The 16,050-nt window shown below is 34.6% G+C and overlaps 1 protein-coding gene across 3 annotated transcripts in view; it reads right to left on the reverse strand.

Moving 5' to 3' along the window:
* ASPH (aspartate beta-hydroxylase) overlaps positions 1–16,050 on the reverse strand; it is a 111,797-nt gene that overhangs the window by 52,456 nt on the left and 43,291 nt on the right. For all 3 annotated transcript variants that reach the window (XM_081952143.1, XM_081952142.1, XM_081952144.1), the window contains 8 exons: positions 12,567–12,656; positions 10,392–10,466; positions 7,838–8,077; positions 7,138–7,188; positions 5,572–5,625; positions 3,160–3,210; positions 2,444–2,476; positions 838–870 (listed from right to left, as the gene is read on the reverse strand). In XM_081952143.1, coding sequence (XP_081808269.1) covers positions 838–870; positions 2,444–2,476; positions 3,160–3,210; positions 5,572–5,625; positions 7,138–7,188; positions 7,838–8,077; positions 10,392–10,466; positions 12,567–12,656 — 627 coding nt within the window. The remainder of the gene's footprint in view (positions 1–837; positions 871–2,443; positions 2,477–3,159; positions 3,211–5,571; positions 5,626–7,137; positions 7,189–7,837; positions 8,078–10,391; positions 10,467–12,566; positions 12,657–16,050) is intronic.

Genomic DNA, 16,050 nt, shown 5'->3' on the forward strand with positions numbered 1-16,050 from the left:
TTGAGAAATCCACTACTGCTGGTAAGAGAAAGAATACTTTTTTTTGTACCACAGTGTTTAATTTTAAGGACCAGGGAGGGATGGGATGGCGATTTGTGCTATGTCCCAAACGTTTGGTTTGTTCTGTTCTTTCACTAGAAATAATCACAAATACTTTCAAGGAACATTTATTCTTCATTTTATTCTTCATTTTATTTTGTGTAACTCTATTCCATGCATGCTTACTTGAAAATACAACCTATTCAATTTCATGAGGCTGGATTTCCAGAGAAGAAATACTGTAGTGACCTAGAAGAATTCTCCACTAAAAGCAGAGCTAATAACTGTAGAGGAATGAAGAACTGACGAATAGACTAGATCTTTGTAATCCTCTTTGGAAAAAGAGAGCACTTGAAGTTGCCCACAAATGCTCCCACAACAAAAGGGTGATTAGAACTTTGACTCTGGAAAGACGAGGCAATAGCCATCTTGCTCAAACTATATATTCCATATGTTCTGAGCAACATAATCATAGTGTCATAATGACAATTGCAACTGTGGTTTCAAGGCTCCCCCTTTTTAACATGTCACACTTGACATACATAAAAAGAAGTGGTGTTTCAGTGAAGCAACCCCATTTAGAGTCTTCTGGAGCAAATGCCCTGCGAACCAGTATCACTTGGATCTTGTTGGTCAGAAAGTATTTGACCACACAAAACACTTACCTATTTTGTTTGTGTGAATTTTTGCTTTAAAGTGTGGTGGCAGTAATCAGAAAATGAAAGCTAAAAATTAATATTTCTTCATAAGGTATTGCTCTAAAATCTTCAGAAATAAAAATGACCAATTTATACTTACGTTCATGTATTTGTTCTGGAGGATCAATTGTTTCTGTAAATTTATTGTAACAAAGAAAATGGAAGTTTTAGGAAAACATAACTAACAAAATAAAAACATTTCCGAAAGTAGTTTATTTAAAAAAGGATGAAGCTATAGCTGGAAGCACTCTATAAGTAGAGTTTTCAGTTGATTGTATAATTGATGTTTGAACTATTTTATTACTATATTTCCACTGAAAGGTAGTTCAAGAGATATTAATCAGTATGTCCTTGCTTACCAATGTATTCAAAATCAGATTTTTATAGATTTTATATTTTTATTTAATGTGTGTTTTATTTCACGTTATGCATCCATATAAGAATCCTTAATTAATGGATGTTTCCGATATTTTCTACTCTATACAGGATATAGAGCAGTGATGGCGAACCTTTTTTGGCTCGCGTGCCACAAGTGGAGGGAGCGCAGGGGGGTCGTGTGCGGGCGTGCCGCACCCATAATGCAATGTGCGACACCCCCCCCCAGTGCGCATGTGCGCACTACAGGAGCGACCCCCCTTATTTTTACATATTTTTTCGCCCTCCCCAGGCTCCAGAGGCTTTATAGGAGCCTGGGGAGGGCGAAAAGAGCCTCCACTGCCCCTCTGGAGGCCCTCTGGAGGCTTCAGGGACCGTCCGGAGGCTTCCCTGATGCCTTCGGAGCGTTCAAAATGACCCTCCAAGCAAACCGGAAGTGACTTCCGGTTTGCTCGGAGGGTCGTTTGAGCATTCCGAAGGCGTCAGGGACCGTCTGGAGGCTTCCCTGAAGCCTTCGGAACGCTCAAAACGATCCGCCTCGCGTGCCCTGACAAATGGCTCTGCGTGCCACCTGTGGCACACGTGCCAAAGGTTCGCCATCACTGATATAGAGAATACACAATTATAGTCATCATGCAATATTAAATAAGTAAGAATATGTATAATTTCCTGTTTCTTCTGTGCTTTTTAGCAGGAGTTGATAGTAAGCATTGCAGCTGCTACTAAGTAGGGTACTTGCAATCCAGCAATAAATGATTCTATAACAATTACAATACCTTGTTCTAATTGTGATATTATTTTTTCACTTTGGCTATGTTTATATGTGTTCAATTAAATGTTATGTATATGAAATAAAAGTGCCATTACTATCTATTTGAAAACAAAGTATAGATACAGAATTCACAGATGAAGAATATATTATGTGTTATATAAACAGAGATTGCAGTTGGAGTGTAATAGCTTTGCATTAAAAATATACTTTTCATTAAAAAGAAGGGAAGTGTGAAATTGGTTATCAGTGCTCTGTGTCATAAATTTACAAATACAATGCAAAACAATTATTAGAATTATAGCAACAGAACACTTACTATCATTGACTAAAAATGTTGATAACATTTTCTTGTAATTGTAAGCTATCAGAAAAAAACTTTTTTTATTCTTTGTGAGTGAAATCACACATGAGGAAGTCAGTGTACCTCTACTTATTTTTAAAAACTGCAGAGGAAAATATTAAATATATTTCTTGGTCAATTTACATTCAGATGTGGAGTAGACAAGATATAGATATTGTAAACATTTAATGCACAGTAAGGAAATAGTAATCTACATACCAGTATTTTCATTGAAGTCTTCTCTCTCTAATTCTAAAAAAAAGATTGCATATGTTAAAATTAAACATTGAGTGGCAAGTTGCTATGAATTAAGATTTTCTGTTATAGAACAATTAGATCATATGTTAAAACATATCATTTCTCTTACTTACAATTATATATAGACATTGTTTACAAGAATATGTTATGCATTAAAAGCAAAGTATCTGCTCTCCGGACTCTGGAATAAAAATGGTGAATGCCATTTCCTTGTGTCAATTTCAACATACTTCACAACACATTGGGATTCTTTGGAAAAAATTGGAAGTGTATCAAGACCTTTGGCCACAACATTGTTTCTGGTTGGTTTGGCCTGGCAATTTATTTGCACTGACATATTAGGTTTCGCAAACTTGATGAGCTAGCTCTTTCCTACCCACTTAGCGCTCTATAATTGTTTCTCTACATCACTCCCATGTGTTCAGCAAACAGAACAGATCTCCATCAGCAGAAGATACTAATCAGCTGGAAAAAGTCTATGTAAACATCACATAGCCACAGAATTTCAATAGAGCCAAATGGGGAAAAACTTTGGGTGTGCAAAAGTAAGCCAGCATTCACTGAAAGAGACTTAAAATATGGAATTATTTGTTTGATATGACAGATGAATAATGGAAAACAATGCCATGCTGATAATCACTACTGAAAAACTGTTAGAAAACCATGCAAAAACATACCTTCTTCTTCTTCTATATGGTCAGGCTGTTCTGTATTTCCTGGACCAGATTCTGCAAATGAAAAGAATATTAAGATCTGGAAGAAACATGATGTTATACAATCTTGTTCAGAAAGTATATCCTTTCAGAGGTAGTTATGAAAATGGAAATCATGACACACACACACACACACCCTTAAGTATCATAGGTAAAGGTAAAGGTTCCCCTCACACATATGTGCTAGTCATTCCCGGGTCTAGGGGGCGGTGCTCATCTCTGTTTCAAAGCCAAAGAACCAGCGCTGTCCGAAGAAGTCTCCATGGTCATGTGGCCGGCATGACTAAATGCCGAAGGCGCAGGGAATGCTGTTACCTTCCCACCAAAGGTGCTCCCTATTTTTCTACTTGCATTTTTACGTGCTTTAGAAAGCTGGGACAAGTAACGGGGAGCTCACCCTGTTACGTAGCACTAGGGATTCGAACTGCCAAACTTTCGATCGACAACCTCAGTTTCTTAGCCACTGAGCCACCGCATCCCTGTATCATACTGATTCCTAAATGGATGAAAGCCACTATGCTTTCACAGATGTGTTCCTCATTTGTACTTGCCACCTGTATTACAGTATTGATTGCAATTACAATTTTTTGTTTAAACATGTAAAATCATTTTCTCCCCAACCATACCATTCCACACACTTATACATAGTTTCACATTACTAATCTTATTTGACTCACAAAACTGGAAATGACCAGTGTCTTTAGGACAGTGCTTCTCAATTATTTTCTGTCATGCCCCCCCTAGGAAGAAGAAAACATTTCGCGCGCCCCGCGCGACTGTAAATAGTATCATTTGTCTATAAAATTGTTATAAGTACACCTCTGCATAACACTGTATCCTTATTAAACACCTCTTATTTTATACAATAAACATTTATCCATAAGTAATTCATCGCAATTCTGTGAGAAAATGATGAGAAATGCAGTAAATATCTAATTTTTAAATTGGTAACAAGGGCCCTACAGAATGAAATTCAAGGTTTATCTAGAGCGGTGATTCTCAAAGTATGGTTTACCGTACTCTTTCAGGGGGATGGCGGAGTATTTTATAAATAAATATTTGTAACATTTCTCGGTTTTAATTTCTAACATACTACACATCAGTGATATAACCCACACACATCAAAGCTTTTTGGTGTCCTCAATCACTTTTTAAAAATCAAAGAGACCCCCAGGCTAAAACCTTTGAGAACCGATCCAGTCCTATAATATGTAGAGACCCCAGTGGAAAAGCTGCCTCGTATTTCTGTTTCCCAGAAGCAAAGCCTTCCTCTGAGCGAGAGGCAACCACCCAGGCATGGCCCTCCTGGAAGAGAGGATGTGCCTTCGGCCAGAGGAAAAGTGAGGGTCGGGCCAGGCAGAAGCCAAACTGGGCACAGAGGCTGAGCAGGCAGGAGCCACGCTGCCTCTACCTCTTCTTGCAGGCTCGTCCCCGAAGCGCCAGGGTTGCTCCAGCGGCGCGGTCGTTTTAAGCGCTCCGAAGGCATCAGGGAAGCCTCGGACAGTCCCTGAAGCCTTCGGAACACTTAAAACCACCCTCCGAGCAAACCGGAGAAGGCGGAGCGGCAGCTCCTCCCTCAGCCAGGAGCCAGCGGGGGCTGGTCGGACAGGCAACCTTGGCGGGAAACTCCAGTCCGCTGCCTTCGCCGCCGCCGTTGCCGCCTTCGTTGCACCCAGATGGAAAGGGAGCCTTCGCGCCCCCCTTTACAGAGCCTCGCGCCCCCCCTGGGGGGCGCGCCCCACTATTTGAGAACCACTGCTTTAGGAGAAGCTTAAAAGACTGAATGCATATGCTTTCTTTCCTGCTCAGTCACATTCTTCAAAGAAGTCAGAAATTATCACAGTTTTATAATATCATGAAGTAACTTTTGGTTCCCCCAAAGATGAATCTGTCAAGAAAAATTAACTCTACTTCTTCAGGTTTAAAACGACTGACAAGAAGCAAGGAACATACTTCAGAACATGAACAATTCTCTTTTCCGTGTTTTTTCCAAATATACAGTTCGTGTTTGTGTGTGTGTGTGTGTGTGTCTGTGTGTGTGTGTGTGTGTGTGTGTGAAATTTGTTATTCTCCTCTTAAGATGGAGATAAGCAAATTAAAGGTTGAAATCAGTGCATGCAACCAAAGGGAGTTTTTTCTAAATTCAGAAAGACTTCTTAGTCCCAGGTTCTAGGGGGAAGTAGATGTAACCTTTTTCTATCAACATTACCTTTTATGACCAAAAATAAGCAAGATACTTATTAGTCTTGACATTCAACTAGAAAAGGCTGATTATACAATTAAAGGATAATAAAAACTTTTTATTGACCAATCTATTAATGTACTTTTAACTATCATTAAATATATTTCCTTTATATTAATATAAATCAGACATACCTGGGATTTCTGGCTCATTTGTGCCTTCTTCCACAGGAGAATAGTCGTTTAAAACTGAAAATTAGGAATGCCATATTATATTATAAACCAATAGTTAAAAAATTCAGGGAAATAAGATAACAGGAAAGAAATCTGTATTCGACCTAGAAGAAAATCTTCTACAAATCTCCAACTAGTACTCACAGTAGCAATTTTGCATGTGTGAGATTCAAACACTAACAGTTTTTTTACAGATAGCCTGTATGTATGTATGTATGTATGTATGTATGTATGTGTGTGTGTGTGTATGTATGTATGTATGTATGTATGTATGTATGTATGTATGTATTTGTGTTAACTGATAAGGAGGCGAGCCTGTGGCTTAGTGGCTAAGACTCCTGCCTAAGATATAATACAGCCCAGGTTCAAATCCCAGTAAGGGTATGGCTAGCTGATGAGAGCTAATTAGCTCGAAATAGATCTATACTAGTCTCCCTTTATTTATTTATCAGTACAAATACAACACAAATATATATATGATGTATGTATGTATATGTGTATATATGTGTGTGTGTGTGTGTGTATGTATGTATGTATGTATGTATGTGTATATATATATATATATATGCCTTTTCCTAGTGTACTAATTAATTTTTTCTCAGTCAGAAATTTTACTTAAAATAATATAAAGTAAATTTATTTTATGTTGTAATTGAATTGTTGAAACTCTTACCAAAACATTAGATTCTAGAGTCCTTGGTCCTTTAGATTCATTTTTTTTCTATATAAAAATTTCACTGAAAGTGTTGAATATACCGTATTTTTCGGAGTATAAGATGCACCGGAGTATAAGACACAACAAGATTTTGAAGAGGCAAATTTTTAAAAAAACGTTTTTGTTCTCTGCAGACCTCCCCAAAACGGCCCATTTTTCATCAAAAAAGGGCATGCATAGCTTTTAGGCAGCTTGTAGAGTGCTCCTGGGGGCTGGGGGGGCGAAACGAGAAAAAAATGGCCTGGTTTTTGCAAAAACGGACCCATTTTTTGTCAAAAGGGCATGCATAGCCTTTAGAAAGGTTGTAGAGAGCTTCTGAGGGCTGGGGGGGCCACCCAAAAACAAGCAAAAAATGGCATGGTTTTTTTGTAAACAGGCCCATTTTTTGCCAAATAAAAAGGCATGCATAGCCTTTAGAAGGCTTATAGAGTGCTTTTGGGGGAGGGGGGCAAAAATGAGCAAAATACTGGCCCGTTTCTCACCCATTTTTGCCCTCCCCAGGCCCCAGGAGCACTCTGGAAGCCTCCTAAAGGCTATGTACAGCCATTTTTGCAAAGGGGGGTGGGGTTTCAGGAGGCAAAAATTTTGCTGTATTCAGTGTATAAGACGCAACCAGATTTTCACCCTCTTTTTTGAGGGAAAAAGGTTCATCATATACTCTGAAAAATATGGTAATTTGCAGTTCCTGCATATTCAGCACTTAGTCACTTGGTGGCACTAGAAATTTATTAGTTTATTTATTAATTTAAAACATTTTTATATGTCCATCTTATATCTAATTCTTATATCAAATTATGAAAAACATTAAATACCATCAGTGTCATATTCTTCTTGATCCTTGGGTTGATAGTGACTTGCAGGTTCTGAAAATAAAATGTTTCTTTTTAAATATGTACAAAGATTACAGAAAATACAGTGAAATTTAAATTTACTAAATTAAATTAATTTACAAGTTTGAAGCATAGAGGTCCATTCGATATGATACACTGATGTTAGAATTCAAGGATTGTGAGCAAGTCTTAGAACTATGCAAGTTTTCTTACAGTTTCATTTTTATTGCATTTGAATACACCCATGCTTTTATCTAAGTGTAAAATCAATTCAAGCATGAATCAAAACCTGTGCCTAGGCAGTCCTATGTATGTATGTATGTATGTATGTATGTATGTATGTATGTATGTATGTATGTATGTATGTATGTATGAATGAATGAATGAATGTAAAAAGGATATATATAAATAAATAAGAGTCTGGAAAATAGATATATGTTTGCCTTAATGCATACATAAATTCACACACACACTATACAATAGCATAGACCGCATCATAAGTGAACAATTACAACAAACCCTGAGCTACACACATATTAAACATCAAAACCCTCAAAGCCTCTCTGAATTGGTTCAGAAAATTAAATGCTACATAAATATCTAAACATATCTTAGATATTTATGTAGCATTTAATTTTCTGAACCAATTCAGAGAGGCTTTGAGGGTTCACAATTGAGATACCTTCTTGGATAGAACTTGATTTCTCTGATGTTTCAGGTATTTTATCTTCTATTTCTTCATCATAACTCTCTTCTGGTGTGGGTTCTTCAGATACTTCATTATTGTCTTCTTTTTCTTCCTCCTCCTGAAAATCTGTTTCTTCATGGTCTTCATTTATTTCATCTTTTTCTATTTCAACTTTTTCTTCATCAATTTCATCTTTTTCTATTTCAACTTTTTCTTCATCTTTTTCACCTTTTTCTTTTTTGAAAAAAAAAGAGAAGACTGAATTTCAGTAAACAGCCTTAATTTCCTTAAATCAAACATCCATTTAAACAGTAGTTGAAATTGCATCTTTCCTAATAAAAAAGCATAAACAGGGATGCTTAAGTTTGTAAAGTTTACAATTTTAAGTATCAATATAATTTTCAATATTTTTAATATTTCAGGGCAAATATGATTTAAATATAGTCTGTTCTGTACAAAAATCATTTAATTAGTCTGTACATTTTTGTATATATTTTTCTTTAATCTGTGCTTCGCTACAAAAGTAAAGGCTATTAAAATTAAAAAGGGTAATTTTGGTATCTTAGTAAATCATTCATTCATTCATACATTCACATTAGGTAAGTGCATTACATAATAATAGAATGAGGGAAGTTGGATTGGATATTCGAAGTATTTCTAGGACTACCAGATTCTGTAACGGCTTTGTTCCCTATGCCATCCATCTGGTAAACTCGCAAGATTTGTTTTTCTCGCCATGTACATATGTACATCCGAACTAGACTGTGTTGTTTCTGTATGTCATGTATTATATTGAGAATATACATTATTTATTTATTTATTTATTTATTTAATCATGTTTATTTAGTGTATATTGAAGTGGTGACTCTTTGAGCTGTATGCAATGAAATTTCATTTTAATGTATGTCAATTAGTGTACATTCAAAGTGACAATAAAGCTATTATTCTATTCTATTCTACATTGGAGGTTTCTAGTATAATGTCCTGCTCAAGCAGGAGACCCTACACTAATGCAGACAAATGACTGTCCTTAAAAACCTCCAATGATGGAGCACCCACAACTTCTGGAGGCAAGCTTTTCACTATTTTTTCTCACTGTCAGGAAATTTCTCCACAGTTCTAAGTTGGTTCTCTCCTTGATTAGTTCCATCCATTGCGCTTTGTTCTGCCTTTTCTGTTTTGGAGAATATGTTGAACCCCTCTTCTTTGTGGCAGCCCCTTAGATATTGAAAAATTGCTATCATGTCACTCCTAGTCCTTCTTGTCATTAAACTAGACAGACCCAATTTCTGAAACCATTCTTCATATGTTTTAGCCTCCAGTCCCCTAATCATTTTGTTGCTCTTCTCTGCATTCTTTCTAGAGTTTCAACATCTTTTTTTTATATTGTGGTGAGAAAGATTGGATGCAATATTCCAAGTGTGGTCTTACCAAGGCTTTATATACTGGTACTAACACTTTATACTTCTTGTCCTGCCGTAGGTGCTTTGGAGAATAGGTCCCGTCCTCCCCCTTCAGTGTGACACTGCTTAGATATTGTAAGACTGCTAGATATACCCAGTTCTTGAAACCATTTATCATATGATTTCACCTCCAGCCCCCTAATCATCTCTGTATTCTTCTATGCGCTCTTTGTAGAGTCTCAACATCTTTTTTGTAGTATGGTGACCAAAACTTGATGCGGTACTCCAAGACTGGCCTTACCAAAGCAGTATAAAAATACTAACACTTCACATGGCTTTGATTCCATCCGTCTAGCCTGGAACTGCGCTGGATATTTGGCAGTTGCAGTACATTGCTGGCTCATATTTAAATGATTGTCCATTAGGAGTCCTAGATCCTTTTCTGAGAGATACTGCTGATGAGGTAAGTACCAACTATTCTATTCCTGTGCATTTCATTTTTCTAGTCTAAGTTTAAAGCCTGACTTTTCTCATCATTGAACTGCATTTTGTTGGATAGGATCCAGTGTTCAAGTCTGTACAGATCCTTCTAGAATTTAAGCCTATCTTCTAAAGTGTTGGCTACTTCCCCCAGCTTGATGTTACCTGAAAAGTTAATGAGTTCCTCTTCTATCCCCTTCATATGTTTATGAAGATATTGATGAGTACTGGGATTAAGATAAAACCTTGGGGTACCCCACTACATGCTTCTTTCCATGTAGGTGGAGTTTCATTGAGGACTACATGTTGAGTGCAGTTAATCAACCAATTACATATCCATGGTAATTATGCTCTCCATCTCACATTTTTCTATCTTACCAAAAAGTAGGTTGTGGTCTACTTTGTCTAATGCCTTATTGAAGTCCAAATATGAATAGATTATGCCAGAAACATTTATTCTTATCATGGGAAAGTTCTATATGCTGTGCAAAGACAACATTTTTCCACCTCAGAAAGAAATAATTGTCAATGCAACAGAGGAATAAACAGAAACATATGTTATAAACTATATTACATAGATCAAAGTAGTGGCAAACTATTTTCTAAAAAAAAAAAGGAAGAATCCAAACATTTGGGGAAAAAATGAATCTAGGATACATTCATACCAAGTTGTGCGTCAAGAACTTCATGTAGTAAGGCCTCAATTTCATCTTCAGGTTCTGTTTTAACATGTACGTGTTCTGCATAAGTTTAGAAAATATATCACCAATTACTGAAAAGTATGAACAAAATTTGAAATAGCAGAAAATGGAAAATAAATACCTAGAGAAAAATTAATATGTTTTACCCTTAAAATAGTTTGTAATTGTCAGTCTCTGTCAACTACATAATTGATGTTTTACACTGGCATTTCAGATGTTGGTTCATTCTACTATTTTTAAAGCATTCTGACAACTTTTTAAAATATATTTAAAGCTTCTTCCAATGATCTGACGAAACTAAAAACTGACACATATGCTATATCTGAGCTCAAAACAGCCACATCTTACTGTTTGGATTTTTCTACCACTATTTACACCTGCTTCAACTTTTTCCAGAGCTTGGAGTAAGTTGAAGCAAGTTCAAATGTGATATCATTTTCAAATTTTAAAAAACTGCAAAACAGTTTTCATTTTTTGCAAATAAAATGAAAAATTACATTTAATCTTATTCAACAAATATTTTCTTTTTATTGTGTTCCTGATACAATTTTTTTATTCAATACTATTAACCTAAGATAGAATATATATATATATATATATATATATATATATATATATATATATATATATATATATATATATATATATATATATATATATATATATATATATATATATATATATATATATATATATATATATATATATATATATATATATATTTGTAACATACTACATTTTTATTCATGTAAGCATTTGGCTACCAATTTATGTATTTTGCAAATATGTGTATTAAACAGAAATCATAATAAAAAACTTCAGGTGAAGAAAAGAGAGTAAATTGGATAAGGCAACTGATCTCAATCCATCCATTTTATAGTGTAAGCAATTTTGCTATATATAGGGCTTGGAATGGAATTTGTTACCTAATGTAAAAATGTACTCCTGAAATTTTCATCTTAATACATTTCTAGATTGTATTTTAACATATCCGAGGATAAGCAAGCATAGCCTACAAGCAAAATACTTAATTATAGCTTGTCTTTGATAAGACAACAGGTTTTAAGGGAACCTTAAGATCTGTGAACAGATTCCAGGATTAAAATAGTGTTATCAGTATGGGACCAAATGTAAAAATAGATTTATGTTTCCAACAAATTACTGCATCCCATGAGCACCACATTAATATGGCTATGTGACATTATGTAGATTACTATGTTTTTACATAGAGATTTCCTGAAAATTACTTAGAAATTCCAACAACTGCAAAACCTCTCTTCCTTATGATTTACAATGGTTAACCAATTTATTTCAAAGCCCTCTTTAGTTGTTACTTTATAAAGCTTTAAATGGCTTTAGTCCAAGTATTTGTTAGAATGCCATTTCAAATATGCACAGACTGGACACTAAAAGCTTTCGAAGGTGGCTTGCCTTTTAGCTCCACCAATGAGCAAGGCCTAAGAGTGATTATCCAAGCCAGAACCTTCAGTTGTATATTCTTGCTAGGCAATTTGCGGCTTTTGAAAATAATTCTAGCATTTTCATCTTTGCAATTTCACCAACTAGTCAAAATTTCTACATTCGACCTGGCGTATTAATTTCAGCAAATCACTCTCTTCATGTAATATATTCGAAACGTACCCACAATAATATCAAATTTTAAATTGGCCATCTCCTGAATGGTGCCCTTTGTATATGTCTCTCTATTAGTAAATTTAAGTAGGATGTTTTATTGATATTTCAAAGCATCTACTTAAAAACTCTTCTCATTTAATGTATAACTATTAACTAAACTATTAAATTAAAAGTTAAATTGTTATACATCTTAGCCAATTTCCTCTAATTGTAGCTGCCACTTTACATCTGAAATATGCATTATATTTGACTTGCAATTCATGTTTATGAAATATTGATTTTGGAATAGTTTCTGAAGATTATATCAATCAGGGAAAAAGCTTCACTGCTTTTATTTAAAGAAACTGTAAAAACAAAGATCATGTTAAATAGAAATTAACTATAATGTTGTACAGTCTGAAAAAACTCAGAGGAAACACAGAATAAATGTAATTTTGCAAGAGTGGTGAAATGTTGTAATTGCAGATCTCATGTTCTGAAGGTTTTATATTATTAAGGGCTCACCTGTTTTCACGTGTGGCTTTTCTGCAGGTTGGATAACCTCTTCAGCACTTCTTGGCATTGATTGTTCTGGGACAGATTTTTCCTTAAGTCCTGCATTGTTTAGTTATAAAGTTAACTTTAATCTCTGCATCAATATTTTTATCCAATTAGGTATCATTATTATAACACAGGGTGAGATGGGAGGTGTAGAAATTTAATAAATTAAGATGGGGGACATCAAACAAGGTGAAAAATACTTACCACTTCCAGAAAGTCATGTCATCTTCAATTTAAGTTTTAAACATACGTTTAAAAATTATAATACTTTTTTTTTTTAAATAACTATTTAAAAGGAATTGCTCTGTATGTGCATGTACTGGCTTTATTCCCAATTTCCTTTGAACACTTTGTATATCATATTCCTAAACTGATTTCTAATATAGATGCCTAGAATACAAGGGGAGACATTAAAAGTCCACTGTCTTGTTAGGGATAATTACAGACTGTACAATTATAGAGACTAATTTGATTCTGAATTTAACAACGGCAGCAAGATTGCTGGTGGCGCAGTACTGGAAGAAGTAAGAGTTGCCTACTATTCAAGAACGGATGTTAAAAGTAGTAAACTTAGCAGAGATGGCCAAAATCTCAGCATATCTCAAGGACCATTCAGATGAGAAATACAAGTTGGAATGGAGAAGATGGATTGAATATATTCAAAATAAATACCGGACTAAGAAATTCCAATTAGCTTATGAGTGAAAGAACAAGGATTGTTATAATTTATCTAAAGTTAGCTTAACAAAAAGAAGAGTTAAAGTACAAAAGGAAGAAGATGTTAAAGTTAGTTAGCTTATGTTAGCGTATGATTGTTAAATGTTTATACCCTGTATTTTGTTCTGGGAGGTTGGGAGGAGGGAGGGTTGGAGTGGGGGTGGGATCGGGGTGGAAGGGATATATTTGTAAAATTTATTAAAACTCTTCAATTAAAAAAAAAGACAACTGTCTCATGGAAATCTCCTTTAAATTATGTCTATGTGTGCATGATTTTTAGAGATCAAATATCAACCAGCAGTACAATTTCATTTAGTACAACCTTGAATTTGTTACTCTCAACATTTTTTAGCTCTGTCCCTCTTATCCACTGATGAATAAAATACAATAAAGGATGTTATAGACGACCTTAACCTGCTGGAAGTGAATAGAAAAAATCATTTGCTTCACTTAACAGAATAATTCCTGAGGTTTATTGAGCATTGGAGATTTTGAGTTATATTCACACTGCAAACCCAGCAGCAAGAAATACAGACAAAAAGGAGCTATGTACATAGCACAAAGAATGATTATATATTGTACTTTTGTAGTTAGACAGGAAAGAGAAATAGCTAAAATTTCAATGTTCCCATATATAACAAATTCTCAAGGGACAGTAAGCTAGAGTACATTCTGATTTTTACTAATTTTTAATCTTAAATTATTGCAAGTAGTTTATGAACACATATCCAGAAATTGTGCACAATTATAACAATGCTGAGCAGGAAGATTTACAACCGATCTTTGTAATTATTGACATTGCAGCTTCCCTATGGTAACATAGGGCAACCAACTAACAAATACTGCAGCATCCCATTTTCACATTTGCAACCTTCAACACCAACTTCCAATAGGCAAAATCAATGATGAAACCAGCAGAGTAAATAAGGAGAATATTTGTAGCTCAGGGTTGAAATGAAAGGTTCTTGGTGATCAGAACTTGGTTGTTTTCTTGTGGACGTGTCATCATCATGCTGATGAAGATGTTACCTAGTTTGGATAATGAAACATCTGCAAGGAAACAACCAAACTCAGGAAGCACCAAGGATCCCCTCACCAGCAGGAGGTCGCAAACAATGATCGCATAAAGCTGCGCTTAACCATTATGCAGGATTTGTAACATTAACTGGAACTGCCGCAACTTTCATTGTAAGTCAGCAGTCACATGTCTCACTTAATGAAAGAGCTGCCACTCCTAATTACCACTATTAAGCCAGAACTAGCTGTATTGCTACCTGTATTTTTTAGATAGCCGATTTGTAACTAAATTTTCTAACATTGAATAAAAAGGAATTGAACAATTCTTCTGCTCAGATGTTTTTATTGAATTTCATCTCTTCAAATAAACAAACCAAATGTGCATAAGTGACAGGAACAATACCTTATTTCCTTTTAGGATATGAATTATTTTCAGTGTACTACATTACAAAATAAATGTAGAGTAACATGTCATAAAAGTAAAAATTCATTCAAAACTCTTTAAATTCTTCAAAAATGAATTAAAAATATTTACAGTGAGACTCCATGGACTGCCTATACATCTAAGCAGAGCACATTGTCTACAGGTCCTTGCTGATGGCCAGACAAAAATGCCTTTTGAAAATATGATTGCTATTCCTAAATGTTTTCTGAAAACGTTACATAATCTTTATCTTCCATGACAAATGACATCACCATTGGCTCATGTACATCACAAGTTCTTAAATTTTCGAAGAGGTTACTATTGTGAAATTCTTTTCTATCTCTTATTTAACTGCAAAAAATATACCATTACAGAAATACTACGATCATTGTGATTGCATATTATTCATTTTGTTCTCCCTTATCTGCCTCTATTTCAAGTTAATATTTTCTTTAAGATTTTGTATCAAACAACTAGATCAATACTATTATATACCGTAAATGCATACCTCAAGCACACACCCTTAAAATATTTTTCAATATTTTTAAATAAATCACTAAAGCTATCTTCTCAAAATAAAACATTCTACATTCCTTTCTAAATTGCATACATGTAGTTACTATTTTTCACAGTCACTTAAAATATAATATTTTATGCATTGCAAATTGAGTGCATAACTTCAAAGCCATTATGAAAACGCTTGCTTTATTGTCATGTTCAAAATGTTAACTAACCATTTAAAGTGCTTCTGAAATGTGGCCTTGATATCTCCATTATTTTTTCATATATGTTTCTGAAGTACATCTTATTCTGTAAGGCTTCTTGGTTGAAAGGAATTCTAAAAAGTCATTACTTTTTGTAAATGACGACTCTGTTCAATGGTTTTTTTTTTTTAAACTGTAATACAACCATAAAATTCAAGTTTCTCCCCTAAAACTCCTTGGTTTTCTAAGCAACAAACATTATGGAAAAATTATTGCAAAAGGGTAGTTGAAATCAGTATTTTAATCATGTTTATGCATTCTAAATTCACTGTCATGGTTTATATTTTCAAACCACTTGTCTTTGATAGAGTTAAATAATTCATTATGGAAAATATTATGGTGTATGTAATCTAATGAAGTTATTTATTGTGATGAATCTGTAACAGGGAAGGTAACCTATGGCATCCCAGTTATTATAGAAATTGCATTCCAGTAGTCCCAGCCAACAAAGCTTAATAGTGAGGGATGCTAGGAACCAAAAATAAGTAACATCTGGAATATTACAGGTTATTGAATCCATGCTTTA

Source organism: Natrix helvetica (genome assembly GCF_964273705.1).
Source record: "Natrix helvetica genome assembly, chromosome: 4".
In the NCBI taxonomy this organism is placed as follows: domain Eukaryota; kingdom Metazoa; phylum Chordata; class Lepidosauria; order Squamata; family Natricidae; genus Natrix; species Natrix helvetica.